The 19,780-nt window shown below is 48.0% G+C and overlaps 1 protein-coding gene across 3 annotated transcripts in view; it reads left to right on the top strand.

Annotated features, from left to right (window-relative positions):
* The window catches only part of PRKAR1B (protein kinase cAMP-dependent type I regulatory subunit beta), a 107,228-nt gene extending 87,781 nt beyond the window's left edge, over positions 1-19,447 (top strand). For all 3 annotated transcript variants that reach the window (XM_075285082.1, XM_075285084.1, XM_075285083.1), the window contains exons 10-11: positions 15,655-15,736; positions 16,194-19,447. In XM_075285082.1, the coding sequence (XP_075141183.1) occupies positions 15,655-15,736; positions 16,194-16,366 (255 nt within the window). In that variant the 3' untranslated portion in view covers positions 16,367-19,447. The remainder of the gene's footprint in view (positions 1-15,654; positions 15,737-16,193) is intronic.
* The last annotated feature ends 333 nt before the right edge of the window (positions 19,448-19,780 follow it).

The raw sequence follows: 19,780 nt of genomic DNA, 5'->3' as shown, positions 1-19,780 counted from the left end.
CACCAATATCAGGAGGTCTTATTATATCTAAGCACAGAATAGGCTAAGATGGGACGTCTTCTACATTCTGCAGATACACAGAGAATGAAGCGGGTAGCAGACAGCTCCGTTCCCCCTGTATTGGCTGAACCGAGTCACTGCAGCTTAGTTCCCATTCGGGGGACTTGGATCTGATCTGCAGTACCTGCTCTGGCCACTAAACAGGGAACAGCGCCGTCTGCTTCCTGCTCCATTCTCTGTGTGTCAGCTGCTGAAAACAGCTGATCGGTGGGGGTCCCCAGTGATGTGATAGTGGTGACCTATCTTAAGGATAGGTCATCAATATTTTTAGCCTGGAAGCCTTTAAATTAACACCTTGTCTTTCTGAAGCTTCTTAAGCTGGCCATAGCTTTGGTAACGTCCAGCTAGCCTTGACTCCTTTAGTAACACAGTTATTGAGCTTGGCCAAACAAGTAGGGAGGGAGATAAGTAGCTGCCATAGACCCCAAATAGGTGGGAACTACAGCTCTAAGCGTCATGTTGTCAGGAGACCCACCCAAAAATGTCAGGATCTGCTGACGAGTCTTTTAAAACCTATAGTATCTAATAGAAGGTCCCTCATTACCATAGGGTGCAGGACCGGACAGTCTGTATGAGCACATACATAAGCATCTACATGGGCACCTATATGAGCACCTACATGGGCCCCTATGTGAGCACCTACATGGACACCTATGTGAGCACCTACATGGGCCCCTATGTGAGCACCTACATGGGCCCCTATGTGAGCACCTACATGGGCCCCTATGTGAGCACTTACATGGACACCTATGTGAGCACCTACATGGGCCCCTATGTGAGCACCTACATGGACACCTATGTGAGCACCTACATGGACACCTATGTGAGCACTTACATGGACACCTATGTGAGCACCTACATGGGCCCCTATGTGAGCACCTACATGGACACCTATGTGAGCACCTACATGGACACCTATGTGAGCACTTACATGGACACCTATGTGAGTACCTACATGGACACCTATGTGAGCACCTACTTGGACACCTATGTGAGTACCTACATGGACACCTATGTGAGCACCTACATGGGCCCCTATGTGAGCACCTACATGGGCCCCTATGTGAGCACTTACATGGACACCTATGTGAGCACCTACATGGGCCCCTATGTGAGCACTTACATGGACACCTATGTGAGTACCTACATGGACACCTATGTGAGCACCTACTTGGACACCTATGTGAGTACCTACATAGACACCTATGTGAGCACCTACATGGGCCCCTATGTGAGCACCTACATGGGCCCCTATGTGAGCACTTACATGGACACCTATGTGAGCACCTACATGGACACCTATGTGAGTACCTACATGGACACCTATGTGAGCACCTACTTGGACACCTATGTGAGCACCTACATGGACACCTATGTGAGCACCTACATGGGCCCCTATGTGAGCACCTACATGGACACCTATGTGAGCACCTACATGGGCCCCAATGTGAGCAACCACTTGGCCCCTATGTGAGCACCTACATGGGCCCCTATGTGAGCACCTACTTGGCCCCTATGTGAGCACCTACATGGGCCCCTATCTGAGTACCTACATGGACACCTATGTGAGCACCTACTTGGACACCTATGTGAGCACCTACATGGACACCTATGTGAGCACCTACCTGGACACCTATGTGAGCACCTACTTGGCCCCTATGTGAGCACCTACTTGGACACCTATGTGAGCACTTACATGGACACCTATGTGAGCACCTACATGGGCCCCTATGTGAGCACCTACTTGGCCCCTATGTGAGCACCTACTTGGCCCCTATGTGAGCACCTACATGGGCCCCTATCTGAGTACCTACATGGACACCTATGTGAGTACCTACATGGACACCTATGTGAGCACCTACATGGACACCTATGTGAGCACCTACATGGACACCTATGTGAGCACCTACATGGGCCCCTATGTGAGCACCTACTTGGCCCCTATGTGAGCACCTACATGGGCCCCTATGTGAGCACCTACTTGGCCCCTATGTGAGCACCTATACAAGCAGTTCCTCCAGTAGTGATCTTGCTCTTTGGATATGGAAATTATGATAAAACTGATAATAAATATTCCTGTCAGAACCATGGACAGGGAAATCATCAGACCTGGAGATTTTGCTTCGCTGGAGTTTGCACTTGACACAAATTCCGTCCATTTTCCTCCGATCACACGACGCGTCCGCTCTGTAACCGATTTGCATTCTGTCTATTGATTGGTGCTTGCAGGACTTTGTCCCTGGGGCTGTTTCAGACGTATTTTTGGATTTTAATATACCGTATAATATAAAATAATAGGAGCTTTTGTCATGAGCACGATACCGGGGACATAAATACGCACATAATAGGCAGCTGCGATAGCGGTTTATAGTTACGCCAATACGCCGGCTGATGATCTGTTACTTGTTTCCATAGATTACAAGGATCTGGCTTTAATGAAAATCTGTCACGTGCTGTATAAGCCTCCATTTTTGTATCAGCACTCAGGTCACAAGGTGTAGTTGCCGACCACTATATATAGAGAGATGACTAAGACCCGTGTCCGTAGCCTAAGGTAGTCATTTCTTCTCAATCCGTTCCAAGTGTTAGATTGTCTCGGGGTGGGGCGTGGGGGAGGGGGGGGAGATCTCCAGAATTAATGGTCACAGTATGAATGATTATGATGTGATTTGGCAGCCAGTGCCAGGTTTTAGAGAAACCGTTCCCTCACCAACTTTAGAGGTTCTCGCGATCCACCCCATTTCCATGGATATAAGAGCAACACAGGCTGGCAAGGAAAGCGCTGATGTGGCACGGCTCCAAATCTCAACAGCTGTTCCATTAAAAAAAAGTTGGTAACTATTTATGTGCGTTGCCAATTTTCCACGCTGCTTTATCTCTTGATGAGGCGCCTGTGTAAAGGAAGGGGAAAGAAATCTGCGAACACTTGTACGTCCTATACCGAGCGCCCGAGTCAGCCATCACCGTAGGCCCGAGCAGATTCTGATCAAGCAAATGACCTGAGTACCTGATAAAGATGATCTCATAAGAGCTGAATTTGTAATAAGAAACATGTTGGAGCTTGCGGATAGATGTTGATACAAGAGCATTCTTAGATCATGAGTCTTTCTGAAGCTAATCGCTTGCAGACTTCTGTATAAAAAGGAGCGGGAGTCTCCAGGGTTCACCGTCGGTGTGTTTGAGCGGAGATTAAATGTCTTCAGGACCAGTCACATACAGGGTGTCATGGGAAGATGGTTTGACAATGTCAGGGAAGAACATTGGATTCCTTCACATTGCTTTTATACGCACGGAGTTGGCAGCAACATCAGTCGTGGGGTAAAATGTAATATTTATTTCACGCAGGGATTATTTATTTGAACATGAACTATATGGAGGTTTTCGGCAAATCAAAGACGTGTTTCAGTAGGTGGTAAATGCAATAGATTGGAAACTGGATCATGAACTTCTATATCAGAAGCAGAACTAGAGGAGGAGGAGGAGAGAGGTCGCCTGGATCCTGCAGCCTGAAAGGGCTTCTCCCAAGAACTTCACCAGATTCAGATTTGTAGACAATTAAAAATCTAGAACATTAAAAATTTTGCAAAGTTTTTAAAATTTTCTGTACTCAGCGTAGCGGTAACATTCTGTTGTCTTTACTAATTACCATTGGATATAACCATGAATGCAGGGAGTCACTATGGTCCGACAACTCCCCAATGCAAAATCTACCTTGTGTCACTTGCAATAGTGGTTTATTTTATGTGACATAGGGGTATATTGGGCATTGTAGGACGTATATAAGGCTGTACATAGGAAAATAGCAGCCAATTGGATCCTGCCCTATTAGTGGTAAGGCTTCTACTACTCATTACAATGGCCAACCTTCATTTCCTCCATACAACTTTATGTCTGTCCGGGGATGGCAGGATATTAGGCCATGAATCAACAGGGTTCCATATTTTGATTTTGGGACCACTCAAGAACAAGACAGCGTGAGTCTCTAGGGCTATAATCACACCACCTTGCTGATTCTTGGCCGTGTCTTTTCTTTCCTGGATCCAATGACTTTCAGTAGTTTCCGTGAAAATGACCCATGCGTTACTTGTTCCCGGCTCACTCGCCCGTGAGCTTGGGTAGTGTGTATAGAGCTCGCAGAATATATTCTTCCTCCCTACACAGACTTATGTGCACACCTTCTCTTCTATTCTACGTCTTCGGCCTACGGTTAGTCTAAAGTGTTTAAATCTCGCAAGAAAGGAGAAGTGAGAGGAAATTTCAGACAGTTCTAGATCTGATTTCCCAGTGAAGTTCACACAAGCAGCTCCTTCTTTCCCAGACTGGACAGATGTGGAATGTATCCGAGTCCAGGGTCACGGGATTATCCCATATGAGCTTCCTGGCACAAGGAGGAAAAACTTTTAAGAGCCATGCAATGGTTATTGTCATAAAGAATTACATTCTGGCAGGCGGCAGCCACAACAGATGTGCCGTCCCCAACAAAGACATGGACACTTTGCAGGATTCCTCTTGTATTCTTACTATATTTATGTTCTTGCTATAGCGTCTTGGCTATATTCTTGGTGTAGCCTCTTGTTGCTATGCTGTAAGTTGCTTCGCACGTTTTTTGGAGATTGACAATGTAATATACAGCACCAATGATAAACCAACACCATGTAATACAAATAGATATTAATCATTGAGATTTAAAGAGGATCTCTCACCATCTCCACCAACTCCAACTCCTTACGTCCTTCAGCAGGCGCCGCTCCTCCTATTCTGGCCTTGTTGGATTTTTTACCCATCACCTACCATTTTTTCCCAAGCAGTCATTGCTGATAGTTTCAGCTCAAGCACAGTCTCTGTCTCTGTCAGGTAGGCGGTCCCTGACTTTCTAGTTCACTGCACATGCCCCCCCCCTGTGCCCTATTTACCTCCCCCTATTGAGGAGACATGCACACTTTGGCCAAGCTTACATGTGTATGGGTGGCCAAAAGGAATAGCTGTTGGTTGAACAAATTTTCATCCGGCAGCCATTTAAAGTGTATTTTCAGTCATTTTGATTACTTACATATTTTATATTTTTACATCAAACAGCAAGGCTGTAGAGTAGGTCACAGCACTGCCAAGTAGGACACGGCACAGCCAAGTAGGTCACGGCACGGCCAAGTAGGTCACAGCACGGCCAAGTAGGTCCGGGCACGGCCAAGTAGGTCACAGCATGGCCAAGTAGGTCACGGCACCGCCAAGCAGGTCACAGCAATGCCAAGTAGATCACGGCACCGCCAGGTAGATCACAACATGGCCAAGTAGGTCACGGCATCGCCAAGTAGGTCACGGCACTGCCAAGTAGGTCACGGCACCGCCGGGTAGGTCACAGCACGGCCAAGTAGGTCACGGCACCGCCAAGTAGGTCACGGCACCGCCAGGTAGGTCACAGCACGGCCAAGTAGGTCACGGCACAGCCAAGTAGGTCACGGCACCGCCAGGTAGGTCACAGCATGGCCAAGTAGGTCACGGCACTGCCAAGTAGGTCACGGCACCGCCAGGTAGGTCACAGCACGGCCAAGTAGGTCACGGCACAGCCAAGTAGGTCATGGCACCGCCAGGTAGGTCACAGCACAGCCAAGTAGGTCACGGTACCTCCAGGTATGTCACGGCACCGCCAACTAGGTCACAGCACGTCCAAGTAGGTCATGGCACCGCCAGGTAGGTCACGGCACAGCCAAGTAGGTCACGGCACAGCCAAGTAGGTCACTGCACCACCAGGTAGGTCACGGCACAGCCAAGTTGGTCACGGCACAGCCAAGCAGGTTACGGCATGGCCAAGTAGGTCACGGCACTTCCAAATAGGTCACAGCACTGCCAAGTAGGTCACGGCACCTCCAGGTAGGTCACGGCACTGCCAAGTAGGTCACGGCCCTGCCAGATAGGTCACAGCATGGCCAAGTAGGTCACGGCACCGCCAGGTAGGTCACAGCACCGCCAAGTGGGTCACGGCACTGCCAAATAGGTCACGGCACCGCCAGGTAGGTCACGGCACCGCCAGGTAGTTCACGGCACCGCCAACTCCTTCATGGTCAGACAGAAGTTGTAAAGATCCTCCAATTCATAAAAAAATCCAGTGACTTTATTCCTATGAAAGTAATTATGTAACAATCTTTGTATCTAATTACACAATATTAATAACTCTATAATATCTTTGAAACTAATTCAGCTTTTTATTATGAAGCCGGAGTCAGTAACTTTTTTCAACAACCGATTCCAAAGTTCGATTTGCTTCCAATGAATCAGATCTTTCGGAAACAGATGTAAGAAGTAAATCTTTGTTCCTGGCCGTGTCCTTAGCTTAGGGAACAAACCTAAACATCCCCCTTGTGCAGCTTCTAATGTCTAAAGATTAGCACTGTGGATGTCTTTGGGCCGTGGCACGGGGCCTGGACAAGTTGGGTTACTATGTATTTGTTTTCCACTCTGGCGAATGAAGCGAGTTTGTGTAATTGTGTGTGTCTCCATGTTCACGGCATGCCGGGGTCTTTTCCAATAAGGATTCCCCCTCAGGCCAATCCCCCAGGGCACAACTTCTGAATAAAGCCCATTTGTTACAAGAACAAGCACTTGGCCGATCAGCTGTCTGAATCTCATGGCAGAATTTGCCCATAAAAAGTTTACGGCTTTCCAAGTAGTTACATTGTGTGATTGTTTACTACATCGCTCCTCTAATTCTGTAACCTGGAGAGGACCCCTCCTCGGCATTGCCCGCGCCCGGCGGGACACACATACGGGCTGATTAATGGAGGCCTGGCCCTAGGCACACTCGGCTATCACACTGACAATCTCCTGAATACACACACGCTCATTAACTATTCATTAGCCAGATAAAAGCTGTCAAGGAGGAAGCTCCTAAAGGCCCCAGCGCCCACCGTCAGGGGGTGACACCCGTGCACCTTTACTGACATGACCATTTAACCCCGTACCCTTGCATTGTCCTCAGTATCTATTCAAGGCAGGTGATCAATGGCACACACGTGGCGCAGGCAGGACCAGGAGCCCGATGGCCCTACTGCCAACCCCCCATTATATAGAAAAATTATAACTCCCCAAACAACTAGATTCTAGAGTTTTATATCATCCTTTTAATATGGCATCTGATATTCCATTAAGTCTGATCATGGGGCGCTGGTTTCCAATGGGGCTTAGGAGTTGGAAAAGAAACCACCAATATGGACTGCGACGCCTTCATATAAGGCTGACAACCATGGCCAGTCCAATAAGTCACGAAAAAACTTGTGATTGATTCTTATGACAGTAAATATGTAACAAATTATGTAATGAATTAAATATCAGCAATGATTGTACAATATCATCTCAAATAATTCAATTCAGGATAGTTATGGACTCCAAGTCTACGACGGGGGCATTTGGCATTTTACAAGCCCAGCGGAGAGAAACCATTAAATAAAAGCAATGGAGCTTCCGGTTAAAGGGATACTCTAGCCAAAACCATGTCCTAGATAGGTGAGAAATGGCAACAAATCTGGTGAAATCGGACACAACTCTATCGGAGGGAATTGTCATGGATTGGTGTCTTCCTCAAGAACCAAGATGTGAACAGCGGGGCGGGGAAATGGCCAACGGGCTATGGAAAGGGCAGTTATGGGAGAACATAACCCAAGTCTAGGGTTGAGCCCATCTTGAGATTTCAGGATTGTTTTTCGATCATTTTCCAGCCCACTGCGATCTTTCCCAATCGCCCAACCCTACCCAAGTCCTTTTGTCAGGGTGACCTTGACCCGCACCATAGACCCCCGACGTCTTCATGTTCCTTCCTCCGATATTCTCAGCCTTACTCTTATTATTTACTGCCTACACTTGATATTTTCCTCGTAGTCACTTTGTTTATTTTTGCGCTGGGATTATTCCCTTGGTGACTCTGTTTGGTTCTCGTTTTTCGGCCTTATCACAGACACGGGCATTTCACAAATGATAATCCATTCTATTTGCTTTTTACGTTGACTCAGAAGACATTTTTGGCTTGGCTGATGAGAATAGGAAGATAATGAGCAGCTTTGTGTGGGGAAGGAATTCTTAAAATGCAACATTTTTTTTCACTTCTGCTTTTTTGTTCCTGGCTTGCCTATGGATGTGTCTGAAGGAGGAATAGGAGGGCAGGGCTGGCACGGGGCCACAGGGCTCTGGAGTTGGCACATGGACTGTAAAACCTGGCTTCGGAATAGATGCTGAGTAGATTGTTTTCCCACACAAGTCCATAGCTGGTTCTTTGATGAATGCCAACAAGCTAGAAAATGAAGCTTTATACATGAGACACCTGCAAGGAACCTGTGGCATCCCCTTCCCATGGTATAGGCGGCGTACAATACAAGGTAACCCTTTCATTATCAGGAGGATTAATAACCCGGGATTTTGTGGTGTTAGATTTCATCCAAGGGAAACATAACCATCATAGCAGACAATAAACAATGTACATGGAGTAGGAAGCCGCCATCTTAATGTATTGTCCACGTAGTTGGCAACTGAGAGGCAGGTTTCATATTCTTACCTCGCTGTTTTGGCGAGGGAGGGGGAGGCTGGCACCTCGCTAATTTGTCAAACAGCCCCTGACAATTTTTCCCTATAGATCAAGATTGGACTCGGGGACATCTAATATAGTCACATTATCATAGTTTTTGTGGTTTACACCATGGGGACCGTATATTGGATTGACATGATCCTCCCTATGTTGTTAGTGTACGGGGTTAAAACATTTGATTGACCCTATTAGATAATGTTTATATGATGGTGTTCCCCATTTGGGGCCCTCACCTATTAGCAAGTAACTTGCACATCATTGCTTTACAGATATTCCATTGATTTGAACAGGCTTTGTGTAATGCTTTATTTAACCTGCGGGGGCACTATTGGGAAATTGAGTACTTGCTTCCAAGTAGCCACAGATCATGGCTGATCACTGACGGTCCCATAAGAAGTACAACCTAATATAGGGGACTCTCAGCATTGTTACTGTCTGGGTCACACAATATCTACTAAGCAGATTTGTTGTGGTGAAGCCTTAAAGGGATTCTACCACTAAAACAACATTTTTTCTAATTACCACGTCGGAATAGCCTTAAGAAAGGCTATTCATCTCTTACCTTTAGACGTGGCCTCTGCGGCGCTGTTCCTTAGAAATGCCGGTTTTAAACGGTATGCAAATGAGTTCTCCGTAGCAATGAGGGCGGGCCTCAGCACTCAAACGGCGATGGGAGCGTCCCCACTGCTGCTCTTTCCAGCGACGCCTCCATCTTCAGCTGCAACCCCGCTTCTTCTGTCTTCCTTCTCGGTCCAACTTCCGACGCCTGCGCAGTACGCTCCTGTATTGAACTACAAGAGCAAGAGCAACCTCCAAAAAAATGGCCGCCAGCCGCAGTATGCTCCTGTATTGAACTACAAGAGCAGCCTCCCAAAAAAGCGGCCATTTTAGGGAGGCCGCTCTTGCTCCTGTAGTTCAATACAGAAGCGTACTGCGCAGGCGTCGGAAGTTGGACCGAGACGGAAGACAGAAGAGGTGGGGTTGCAGCTGAAGATGGAGGCGTCGCTGGAAAGAGCAGCAGTGGGGACGCCCCCATCGCCGTTTGAGCGCTGGGCCCGCCCTCATTGCTGCGGAGAACTCATTTGCATACCAGTTAAAACCGTTATTTCTAAGGAACGGCGCGGCGGAGACCACGTCTAAAGGTAAGAGATGAATAGACTTTCTTATTCTGACGTGGTAATTAGAAAAAAATGTTGCTTTAGTGGTAGAATCCCTTTAAGGAACTGCTGCAAGGCAGGAAGGACACTGATGTTTGACCTTGAGTTAATAGGGAAACATGAAAGGCTGACCTTGGCGGGCAGAAATCTTCATTGCATGAAAAAGACAGTATGCAAGATAGAGATAGCTGCAGGCTCTGTATGGAGTATACGTATGGGGCTCTATATGGAGTATATGTATGGGGCAAATGGTGCAAACAGCCAGGGGACATGTAGACTAAAGATTGGAGCTGCTGCTACTAGAAATGGAGGGCCAGTACAACACACTGCCACTTCAAGCAACTGATCTGTGGGGTTCCCCAGTGTCAGACCCCCCCATCAGTATGTAATTCCTGGAAAACCCCTCGAACAAGCCCAGATCTTTACAGCTCTTTCATAGTTGCTGCTCCACTGATTCCGGCGCAGTTGGAACTTTTTTCTGTAGCCCTCGCCATTACTGAGCAATCAGTGCAGTTAGTTTTAGTTGCTGATTTGGTATCTAGTCTCTGAACTGTCAGGAGGGCGGGGTCAGGCAGGAGCAGACAAGAGGGTGTGATTCTGAGCTCTAACACTGGCTGCCTCTGATTGGAGCTCAGAATCACACTCCCTGCCAGATCCCGCCCACTTGACATTACAGAGCTTAAATAGCATACGAGGCACCAAAAATACCAGCGCTTGTTACTCAGGAATGGTGGGGGCGAGAGAAATAATTCCAACGGTGCTGGTATCAGTGGAGCAGCGATTGATGGAGGTGATGGAAGATCCTCTTTGAGTCGTCTCTTCTTATCCACACGTTCTCCTCTCTTCCTGAGTAACAGGTGTCTTTTTCCCGCTATACTACTTTGTGCTCCACGATGTTTGACGGCATAGAACGGCCATTATATTGTGCGCTACAATCACTGTGGGATTGCTGAGTCCAGTATCGAATGGCACATGTGGACATTTCCCGCACGGCCTCCTGGCCGTGTCATCTCACATGTGCTCTCTGCTTACATGTCTGTGCCAGAAACAAATCGCTGTGAGTTTTGGGATGCCCATACCCAGCCTAGCAGGAGCCGCATTGGTCTGGGCAAATGGACAAATCTCTGCAACAGTCTATTAAAATTATGTGTGGGAAGATAAAAGAAGCTCCAGCACCGCTGTCTAGTAACCTATGGAGGACGCGAACCCCGGGGGGCTCGGGTTATTTAAAGGGGTGCTGGGAATGTTGTGGATCTGCTGAATACAGGTTTTAGCTTCTTACATGCAATCTGTCTGCTTTCTTGCAATATCACTATTCACATTGTGCTACCGGTCTCCGGATATATCTTATGTCCATGCAGAGGAATGAACTCTCACCCAGCGGCGGGTGGAAGGTCCAAGTGAGGGAACCCCATCTATAAGTCTGTACGCCCTAGTAGGTCATATGGACAGGGGTTGTATTCATGACACAATCCCTTGAAGATACAGCAGTAGTGCAGTGCAGGGGCCTTAGTAGTAGTGCAGTGCAGGGGCCTTAATAGTAGTGCAGTGCAGCGGCCTTAGTAGTAGTGCAGTGCAGGGGCCTTAGTAGTAGTGCAGTGCAGGGGCCTTAGTAGTAGTGCAGTGCAGGGGCCTTAGTAGTAGTGCAGTTCAGGGGCCTTAGTAGTAGTGCAATGCAGGGGCCTTAGTAGTAGTGCAGTGCGGGGGCCTTAGTAGTAGTGCAATGCAGGGGCCTTAGTAGTAGTGCAGTGCGGGGGCCTTAGTAGTAGTGCAGTGCGGGGGCCTTAGTAGCAGTGCAGTGCAGGGGCATTAGTAGTAGTGCAGTGCAGGGGCATTAGTAGTAGTGCAGTGCGGGGGCCTTAGTAGTAGTGCAGTGCAGTGGCCTTAGTAGTAGTGCAGTGCAGGGGGCCTTAGTAGTAGTGCAGTGCAGTGGCCTTAGTAGTAGTGCAGTGCAGGGGGCCTTAGTAGTAGTGCAGTGCAGTGGCCTTAGTAGTAGTGCAGTTCAGGGGCCTTAGTAGTAGTGCAGTGCAGGGGGCCTTAGTAGTAGTGCAGTGCAGGGGGCCTTAGTAGTAGTGCAGTGCAGGGGGCCTTAGTAGTAGTGCAGTGCAGGGGGCCTTAGTAGTAGTGCAGTGCGGGGGCCTTAGTAGTAGTGCAGTGCAGGGGCCTTAGTAGTAGTGCAGTGCAGGGGGCCTTAGTAGTAGTGCAGTGCAGGGGCCTTAATAGTAGTGCAGTGCAGGGGCCTTAGTAGTAGTGCAGTTCAGGGGCCTTAGTAGTAGTGCAGTGCAGGGGCCTAAGTAGTAGTGCAGTGCAGGGGCCTAAGTAGTAGTGCAGTGCAGGGGCCTTAGTAGTAGTGCAGTGCGGGGGCATTAGTAGTAGTGCAGTGCAGGGGCATTAGTAGTAGTGCAGTGCGGGGGCCTTAGTAGTGGTGCAGTGCAGGGGCCTTAGTAGTAGTGCAGTGCAGGGGCCTTAGTAGTAGTGCAGTGCAGGGGCCTTAGTAGTAGTGCAGTGCGGGGGCCTTAGTAGTAGTGTAGTGCAGGGGCCTTAGTAGTGCAGTGCAGGGGCCTTAGTAGTAGTGCAGTGCAGGGGCCTTAGTAGTGGTGCAGTGCAGGGGCCTTAGTAGTAGTGCAGTGCGGGGGCCTTAGTAGTAGTGCAGTGCGGGGGCCTTAGTAGTAGTGTAGTGCAGGGGCCTTAGTAGTAGTGCAGTGCGGGGGCCTTAGTAGTGGTGCAGTGCAGGGGCCTTAGTAGTAGTGCAGTGCGGGGGCCTTAGTAGTAGTGCAGTGCAGGGGCCTTAGTAGTAGTGCAGTGCAGGGGGCCTTAGTAGTAGTGCAGTGCAGGGGCCTTAGTAGTAGTGCAGTGCAGGGGCCTTAGTAGTAGTGCAGTGAAGGGGCCTTAGTAGTAGTGCAGTGCGGGGGCCTTAGTAGTAGTGCAGTGCAGGGGGCCTTAGTAGTAGTGCAGTGCAGTGGCCTTAGTAGTAGTGCAGTGAAGGGGCCTTAGTAGTAGTGCAGTGCAGGGGCCTTAGTAGTGGTGCAGTGCAGGGGCCTTAGTAGTAGTGCAGTGCAGGGGCCTTAGTAGTAGTGCAGTGCAGGGGCCTAAGTAGTAGTGCAGTGCAGGGGCCTAAGTAGTAGTGCAGTGCAGGGGCATTAGTAGTAGTGCAGTGCAGGGGCATTAGTAGTAGTGCAGTGCGGGGGCCTTAGTAGTGGTGCAGTGCAGGGGCCTTAGTAGTAGTGCAGTGCAGGGGCCTTAGTAGTAGTGCAGTGCAGGGGCCTTAGTAGTAGTGCAGTGCGGGGGCCTTAGTAGTAGTGTAGTGCAGGAGCCTTAGTAGTAGTGCAGTGCAGGGGCCTTAGTAGTAGTGCAGTGCAGGGGCCTTAGTAGTGGTGCAGTGCAGGGGCCTTAGTAGTAGTGCAGTGCGGGGGCCTTAGTAGTAGTGCAGTGCGGGGGCCTTAGTAGTAGTGTAGTGCGGGGGCCTTAGTAGTAGTGCAGTGCGGGGGCCTTAGTAGTGGTGCAGTGCAGGGGCCTTAGTAGTAGTGTAGTGCAGGGGCCTTAGTAGTAGTGCAGTGCAGGGGCCTTAGTAGTAGTGCAGTGCAGGGGCCTTAGTAGTAGTGCAGTGCAGGGGCCTTAGTAGTAGTGCAGTGCAGGGGCCTTAGTAGTAGTGCAGTGCAGGGGCCTTAGTAGTAGTGCAGTGCAGGGGCCTTAGTAGTAGTGCAGTGCAGGGGCCTTAGTAGTGGTGCAGTGCAGGGGCTTTAGTAGTAGTGCAGTGCAGGGGCCTTAGTAGTAGTGCAGTGCAGGGGCTTTAGTAGTAGTGCAGTGCAGGGGCCTTAGTAGTAGTGCAGTGCAGGGGCCTTAGTAGTAGTGCAGTGCAGGGGCCTTAGTAGTAGTGCAGTGCAGGGGCCTTAGTAGTAGTGCAGTGCAGGGGCCTTAGTAGTGGTGCAGTGCAGGGGCTTTAGTAGTAGTGCAGTGCAGGGGCCTTAGTAGTAGTGCAGTGCAGGGGCCTTAGTAGTGGTGCAGTGCAGGGGCCTTAGTAGTAGTGTAGTGCAGGGGCCTTAGTAGTAGTGCAGTGCAGGGGCCTTAGTAGTAGTGCAGTGCAGGGGCCTTAGTAGTAGTGCAGTGCAGGGGCCTTAGTAGTAGTGCAGTGCAGGGGCCTTAGTAGTAGTGCAGTGCAGGGGCCTTAGTAGTAGTGCAGTGCAGGGGCCTTAGTAGTAGTGCAGTGCAGGGGCCTTAGTAGTAGTGCAGTGCAGGGGCCTTAGTAGTAGTGCAGTGCAGGGGCCTTAGTAGTAGTGCAGTGCAGGGGCCTTAGTAGTGGTGCAGTGCAGGGGCTTTAGTAGTAGTGCAGTGCAGGGGCCTTAGTAGTGGTGCAGTGCAGGGGCCTTAGTAGTAGTGCAGTGCAGGGGCCTTAGTAGTGGTGCAGTGCAGGGGCCTGTAATAGGAGCTGAGACAAGGCCACAAACCAATGAAGCAATGAACAGATGGAGATGGATATATAAACCAGCCTGCAAGTGCACCAGGAGCACGGCCTGATTTCCCAGATTTGCATACAGACTTCCTTAAAGGGGTTGTACAGGACTCTGCCTTCTTCTTCTCAGGAAATGACATCATGTGCATTGATCACATGACCCTGTTGCAGCTCAGTCCCATTCATTTTAGTGGGATGGAGACACAACATTGCCCCTTGTGACCAATGAATTCACTTCCTGAGAATGCAGCCATGTTTTCCCTGAACAATCCCTTTAAGTGATCTAGTTCCCATCTGTGATGTGTTGTGTCCTGTATGTACTTGTTGTATGTGACATCTCCAAGGATCCGCCAGGTCAGGGATTACACGGAGGATATGTGCTATTTATTAATCCACCGTCATTCATTGCCCATCACTACTCTCATATACCGCAGGTCTAAGGGGCCGGAACCTGGAGTTGTATGGACAGTAGTAATACATTCATAATACATGCATATGCTGTATGAAATACAATGTATCATATTCAATGCGTCACATACAATGTATCATATACTCATTGAAAAAAATCATCACAACCAGATAGAAATTGTTGTCAGATTGTTGCAAAACTCAGGGCGTAATAGTGCTTCCTTGCCGTTTCCCTATAAATGGCTCTCAGAGGCTACTCTTGGGTAGTGTACTTCTTGGTAGAGATTGTTGACTACTAGACTTGGCAATACGAGGCACAAGGAGATATTGGGCCAGGTTCTCAGACTTTGAGAGGAGGAAGCAGGATGGTTGTAGGTTGTTCTGACCTAGCACTTAGGAGGTGTTGGGAGCAGAGGTCACATGAGGTCACTAGAGGTCACATGAGGTCACACACAAAGAACAGGCTCCAGATGGCTCAGCGATATGTGCAGGACATCGTCATGTAAGGGCAGGACAACTTCCATTTTTCAGCAGGATAATGCTCACCCATATACATCAACACTTCCTTGGTCCGCCCCCATTTGGTCCAATTTATTGCCCTTCCATTATGTATGGGATGTCAGGATTGGCAGTCTAGGAGTCTGCAGGATACCATACAGAACCCGTATACCCCCATGGCCCGTTGTATGTCATCTTGTACCTTACAGGGTCCTAGAGCCTCCTTCTAATTGCACAATTTACCCCCCAAACTCCCCCACCCCCTCTGATATTGTCTTCTCTTCCATATTATCATTACATTCACGTAGAAGGTTCATTTCATTCCAACAACTCTTTTCTTGGTGCGGCATTATTTTTGTCAATGAGCGCATTTCATGCCCGCTATATCCTCTTACTACGTTCCAGCTCTTAGTCACATGTACGCATATACTGTAGTCAGATCGTACTTGACATATGTCCATACGTATCCTCATCATGTCAGCTGAAGTGTTTTTATGTCTGGTTTCTCGCAGGGCACAGCATCTGTTCTGCAGCGCAGATCAGACAATGAAGAGTACGTGGAAGTGGGCCGACTGGGACCCTCAGACTACTTTGGTAAGATGGATTCAAATTGAAGTGTAACCCCTCCCCCCACCTGTCCAAAATCTAAGATGTACATATATTATATACCTCCACAGGAAATCTATGTCATGCAACAGTGAATCCCGACCTGTGGATCTCCAGCTGTCTAGAAAGTGCAATTCCCATCAGGCTCGGACAGCCAGGGGCAGTAAGGGTCTGCTGGGAGTTGTAGTTGTCGGGCCACTGCCCTAGAAACATTATTCCCATCCCAATAACAAATGGATCAGGCATGTTGTAATCCAGTATGCTCGGACCTTCTTACATCTGCCCTCAGGGAAATCTCAGGCGTTCCCCATACACATTAGATGGGTGGCTGCCGCACATATAACACATATGTAACATGTATGGTCAGGCTGTAGTTTCGTTTTTGATACATTTTATTTGGAAGTCTATATATGTGACATATCACGTCTCCTTTGTTTGCTTCCAGGTGAGATAGCATTGCTACTGAACCGTCCCAGAGCTGCAACAGTAGTTGCCCGGGGTCCACTGAAATGCGTCAAGCTGGACCGTCCGCGCTTTGAACGAGTCCTTGGACCCTGCTCGGAAATCCTAAAGAGAAACATTCAGAGATACAACAGCTTCATCAGCCTCACTGTGTAATATGCTCCACTACGGCCCGATTCTCATGGCTATTATATGGGCACATTTCAGCCGCTGTAGTGTGATTGTGAGCCCCGGACCCCCCACCACAGGTTCTGGTGACCCCAGCTTATATCACCACAGGGTCTTAGGGTGACCTAATGTGGGATCAATAGAAGTGAGGGGTCCTGGGCCTGGAGGCCAAAATATGGAGGCTGAAATGTGGCTGTATTCTGGCCATCCGGGAGCGGCCGAAGGCTAATGCCATCTCTGTGTTACCACGTGCACTCAAGTCTGACCTGTGCAGTTCCATAGCTTTATAAATCAGAGGACGTTGTGCATTCAATGTGAATTTTTTATGGTCATGATCTAAGTAGTTTCAGTAATGACACACACACGGTCATACATGATAAGACACACATGGTCATACATGATGACACACACTGTCATACATGATAAGACACGTTCATACATAGAGTCACATGGTCATACATAGTGACACACACGGTCATACATGATGACACATGATCATACATAGAGTCACATGGTCAAACATAGTGACACCCACACGGTCATACATAGGGACACACACATACGTTCATACATAGGGACACACATGATAACACACACATATGGTCATACATAGTGACACACACACATGGTCATACATGATAAGACACGGTCATATATAGTGACACACATACGGTCATACATAGTGACCCATACACGGTCATACATGATGACACACAGTCATACATAGTGACACACACACAGTCATACATGATGACACACGGCCATACATAGTGACACACACGCATGGTCATACATAGTGATACACACAGTCATACATAGTGACACACGGTCATACATAGTGACACACACAGTGACACACACACGGTCATACATGATGACACACGGTCATACATAGTGACACACAGTGACACACACACGGTCATACATGATGACACACGGTCATACATAGTGACACACACACGGTCATACATAGAGTCACTCGGTCATACATATGGACACACGGTCATACATAGTGACACACACACATGGTCATACATAGTGACACACACATACATGATGACACACGGTCATACATACAGCACTTGATTTGGGGTGTGTTTTCTTACCAGGAATTTTCGGCTTCGGGGTCACTCTCTTTATAATCTTAGTGAAAAGATGAGAAAATGAAATAAAATTCAACTGCAGGGTGACAAATACATTTTGTGAATGGGTGATGGGATTCCTGTATTTGGGGTCAGACGCCTCTAAGGTCGGGGACAGACATGTCACTATTACTATGTTCCCATCATTACATTTTTTTATAAGTTGACCTGTGCCGTGTAATTGTCCCCTACGGCTTCCTGTACTTGATCCGTTCTCTGGGACACTAGTGCATTGGGGAATCAGCAATTCCTAGTTAAATGCCATTTAGATGGACATTATAGGACTACTGTGATCGGCACCCCTACTGATCAGCTGTATGAAGGGACCCAGGCGCTCCACTCAGCTCTTTGGCCTTTCATTACTTACAAACCCCTTTAAAGAGGACCTCTCACCTCCTCCAACAACTCCGGCTCTTTGCATATTACCCTCTCCAGTGATTCCAGCACAGTTGGAATTTGTTCTCTAACCGCCACCATTCCTGAGCAATCCAGTATGCTCATTAGGATCTCTACTGTCAAGTGGGCAGTCCTGAACAGGAGCAGAATGCCAAGGACCGCCCACCTGACACTAACAGGAATGGTGGGGGCTAGCAAAGAAATTCCAACAGTGCAGGAATCGGTGGATTAGCGGCTATAGAGGGATGCAGAGGTGAAAAGTCTGTATATTTTACTTTAGATTCCGCACTGAACCTTTTCTTCCCCTCCAAAGTTCTCTCTTGTTACGTAATAGGACTCAGACGAGCATTATGGGACCACAGTTAGTTGAATGTATCCTCCACTAATACCTTATACTGGGGTTTGCTTTTTTTACTCCTTCAACTGGTTTTCAATCCAAAGATGCTTCTGTCAATCAATCCATTCGGTATATCCATGGACGATTCATAGACCGCGACGTGGGTGAAACGTAGAGCCCTGGCAGGTCCGTTCATAGGACATCGGTTTAGTTCTAAGCTAGATAGATATCATGGGGACAATACACAACAGATATTTATAACCGTACCCATCATGGCGGCCTCCAAGGGCGTCGTACAAGGGGCGCCCTATGGCCCTCAGCTCTATACTATGGGGTCTCCTTCCAATATTCAGCAAGTTATATGGATTTGTCCTCCATGGTGGGACTTGGTTGGTGGGTGGATGATGTAGCCATGTCTTGTCTTGCATATACCTCGAGGCTCAAGTCTTTCATAGATCTCGCTTTCTTTATAGTAAATTCTGGACATTTTTGAAATATTTAGTTGATCAACGTGAATGAAAATGAAAATCTGATACAAATTATTCCTCGTAAATTCCTTTAATGTTTTCCAAAACTAACCTTTATCCATAACAGTTTCCTTATGGTAGATGGAGGCGACGTAGGACGAGGACGGGCAGCGTAACCTGTTACTTTACTGTACCGGCTGCTTTTCAACCCTGTTTTGTAATTGAAACTTTTAGGTGTGGTCTCTTGTGTCTGAAGTAGAAGCCCCTCCCCCCCTCACGGACCTCTCAAGTAGTGCTTTTGTATAAGTTTTATAATGTCTATGATCAGCCCTTACAGCTTTTTGTACATTGGCTTGGCTAAATCAGACGTGTTGGAAAGACTTTGCTGCAAGCATGCAAGGCACCACGCCGACCAGCATCATGATACATTCCTTCTATACATATAATGTATGTCCCATCAACCTCATGTCAAGGGTAATGACACTTTAAGGGTTCTTGTCCAGTAGGTTTTGGCTTCCTCGGAACCAACAGACACCACCAAGATGGTCACGAGATACTTCTTGGTGACTGGTTGAGCCTTAACCCAATTCCATTGCAGTCATAAAGGTGACGGGACGTGCAAGGAACCCAAAGTGGAATTATTCTGTAAAAAAAACAAGTTTGGAAGATTTTATTGCCTTTTGCTTAAGCTCAAGACAATGATATATTTGACAATAAATGTCTACTCTGCGATGTAAGGCGAGTGCGGCTCTTTTGTTCTAGTTGTTAATGCAAAAAACTGAATCTGTGATATAAATACAGCAAATCCTCTGCAACATAACAAGTGTATGAGAAGATCACAGGGGTCCAGAGCAGATCCTCAACAGGTTCTTCAGTATCTTACAACCTTTGTGTATTGTCCTCTAAAATGGACCTGACACCAGGTCTGAAATGCCCAATGAGATCCATCATCTGATAGGGGTCTATTAGTCAAGTGGGTGGTAACACTGTGGGTTCTCTGGGGGCAGGGTCTGTGTGTGCTGTATGTCATGCATTGTTATGGAATGACTGAACGGATTTG

The sequence above is a fragment of the Leptodactylus fuscus genome, chromosome 8, assembly GCF_031893055.1.
Source record: "Leptodactylus fuscus isolate aLepFus1 chromosome 8, aLepFus1.hap2, whole genome shotgun sequence".
In the NCBI taxonomy this organism is placed as follows: Eukaryota; Metazoa; Chordata; class Amphibia; order Anura; family Leptodactylidae; genus Leptodactylus; species Leptodactylus fuscus.
This window is presented reverse-complemented; position numbering and strand designations above follow the sequence as displayed.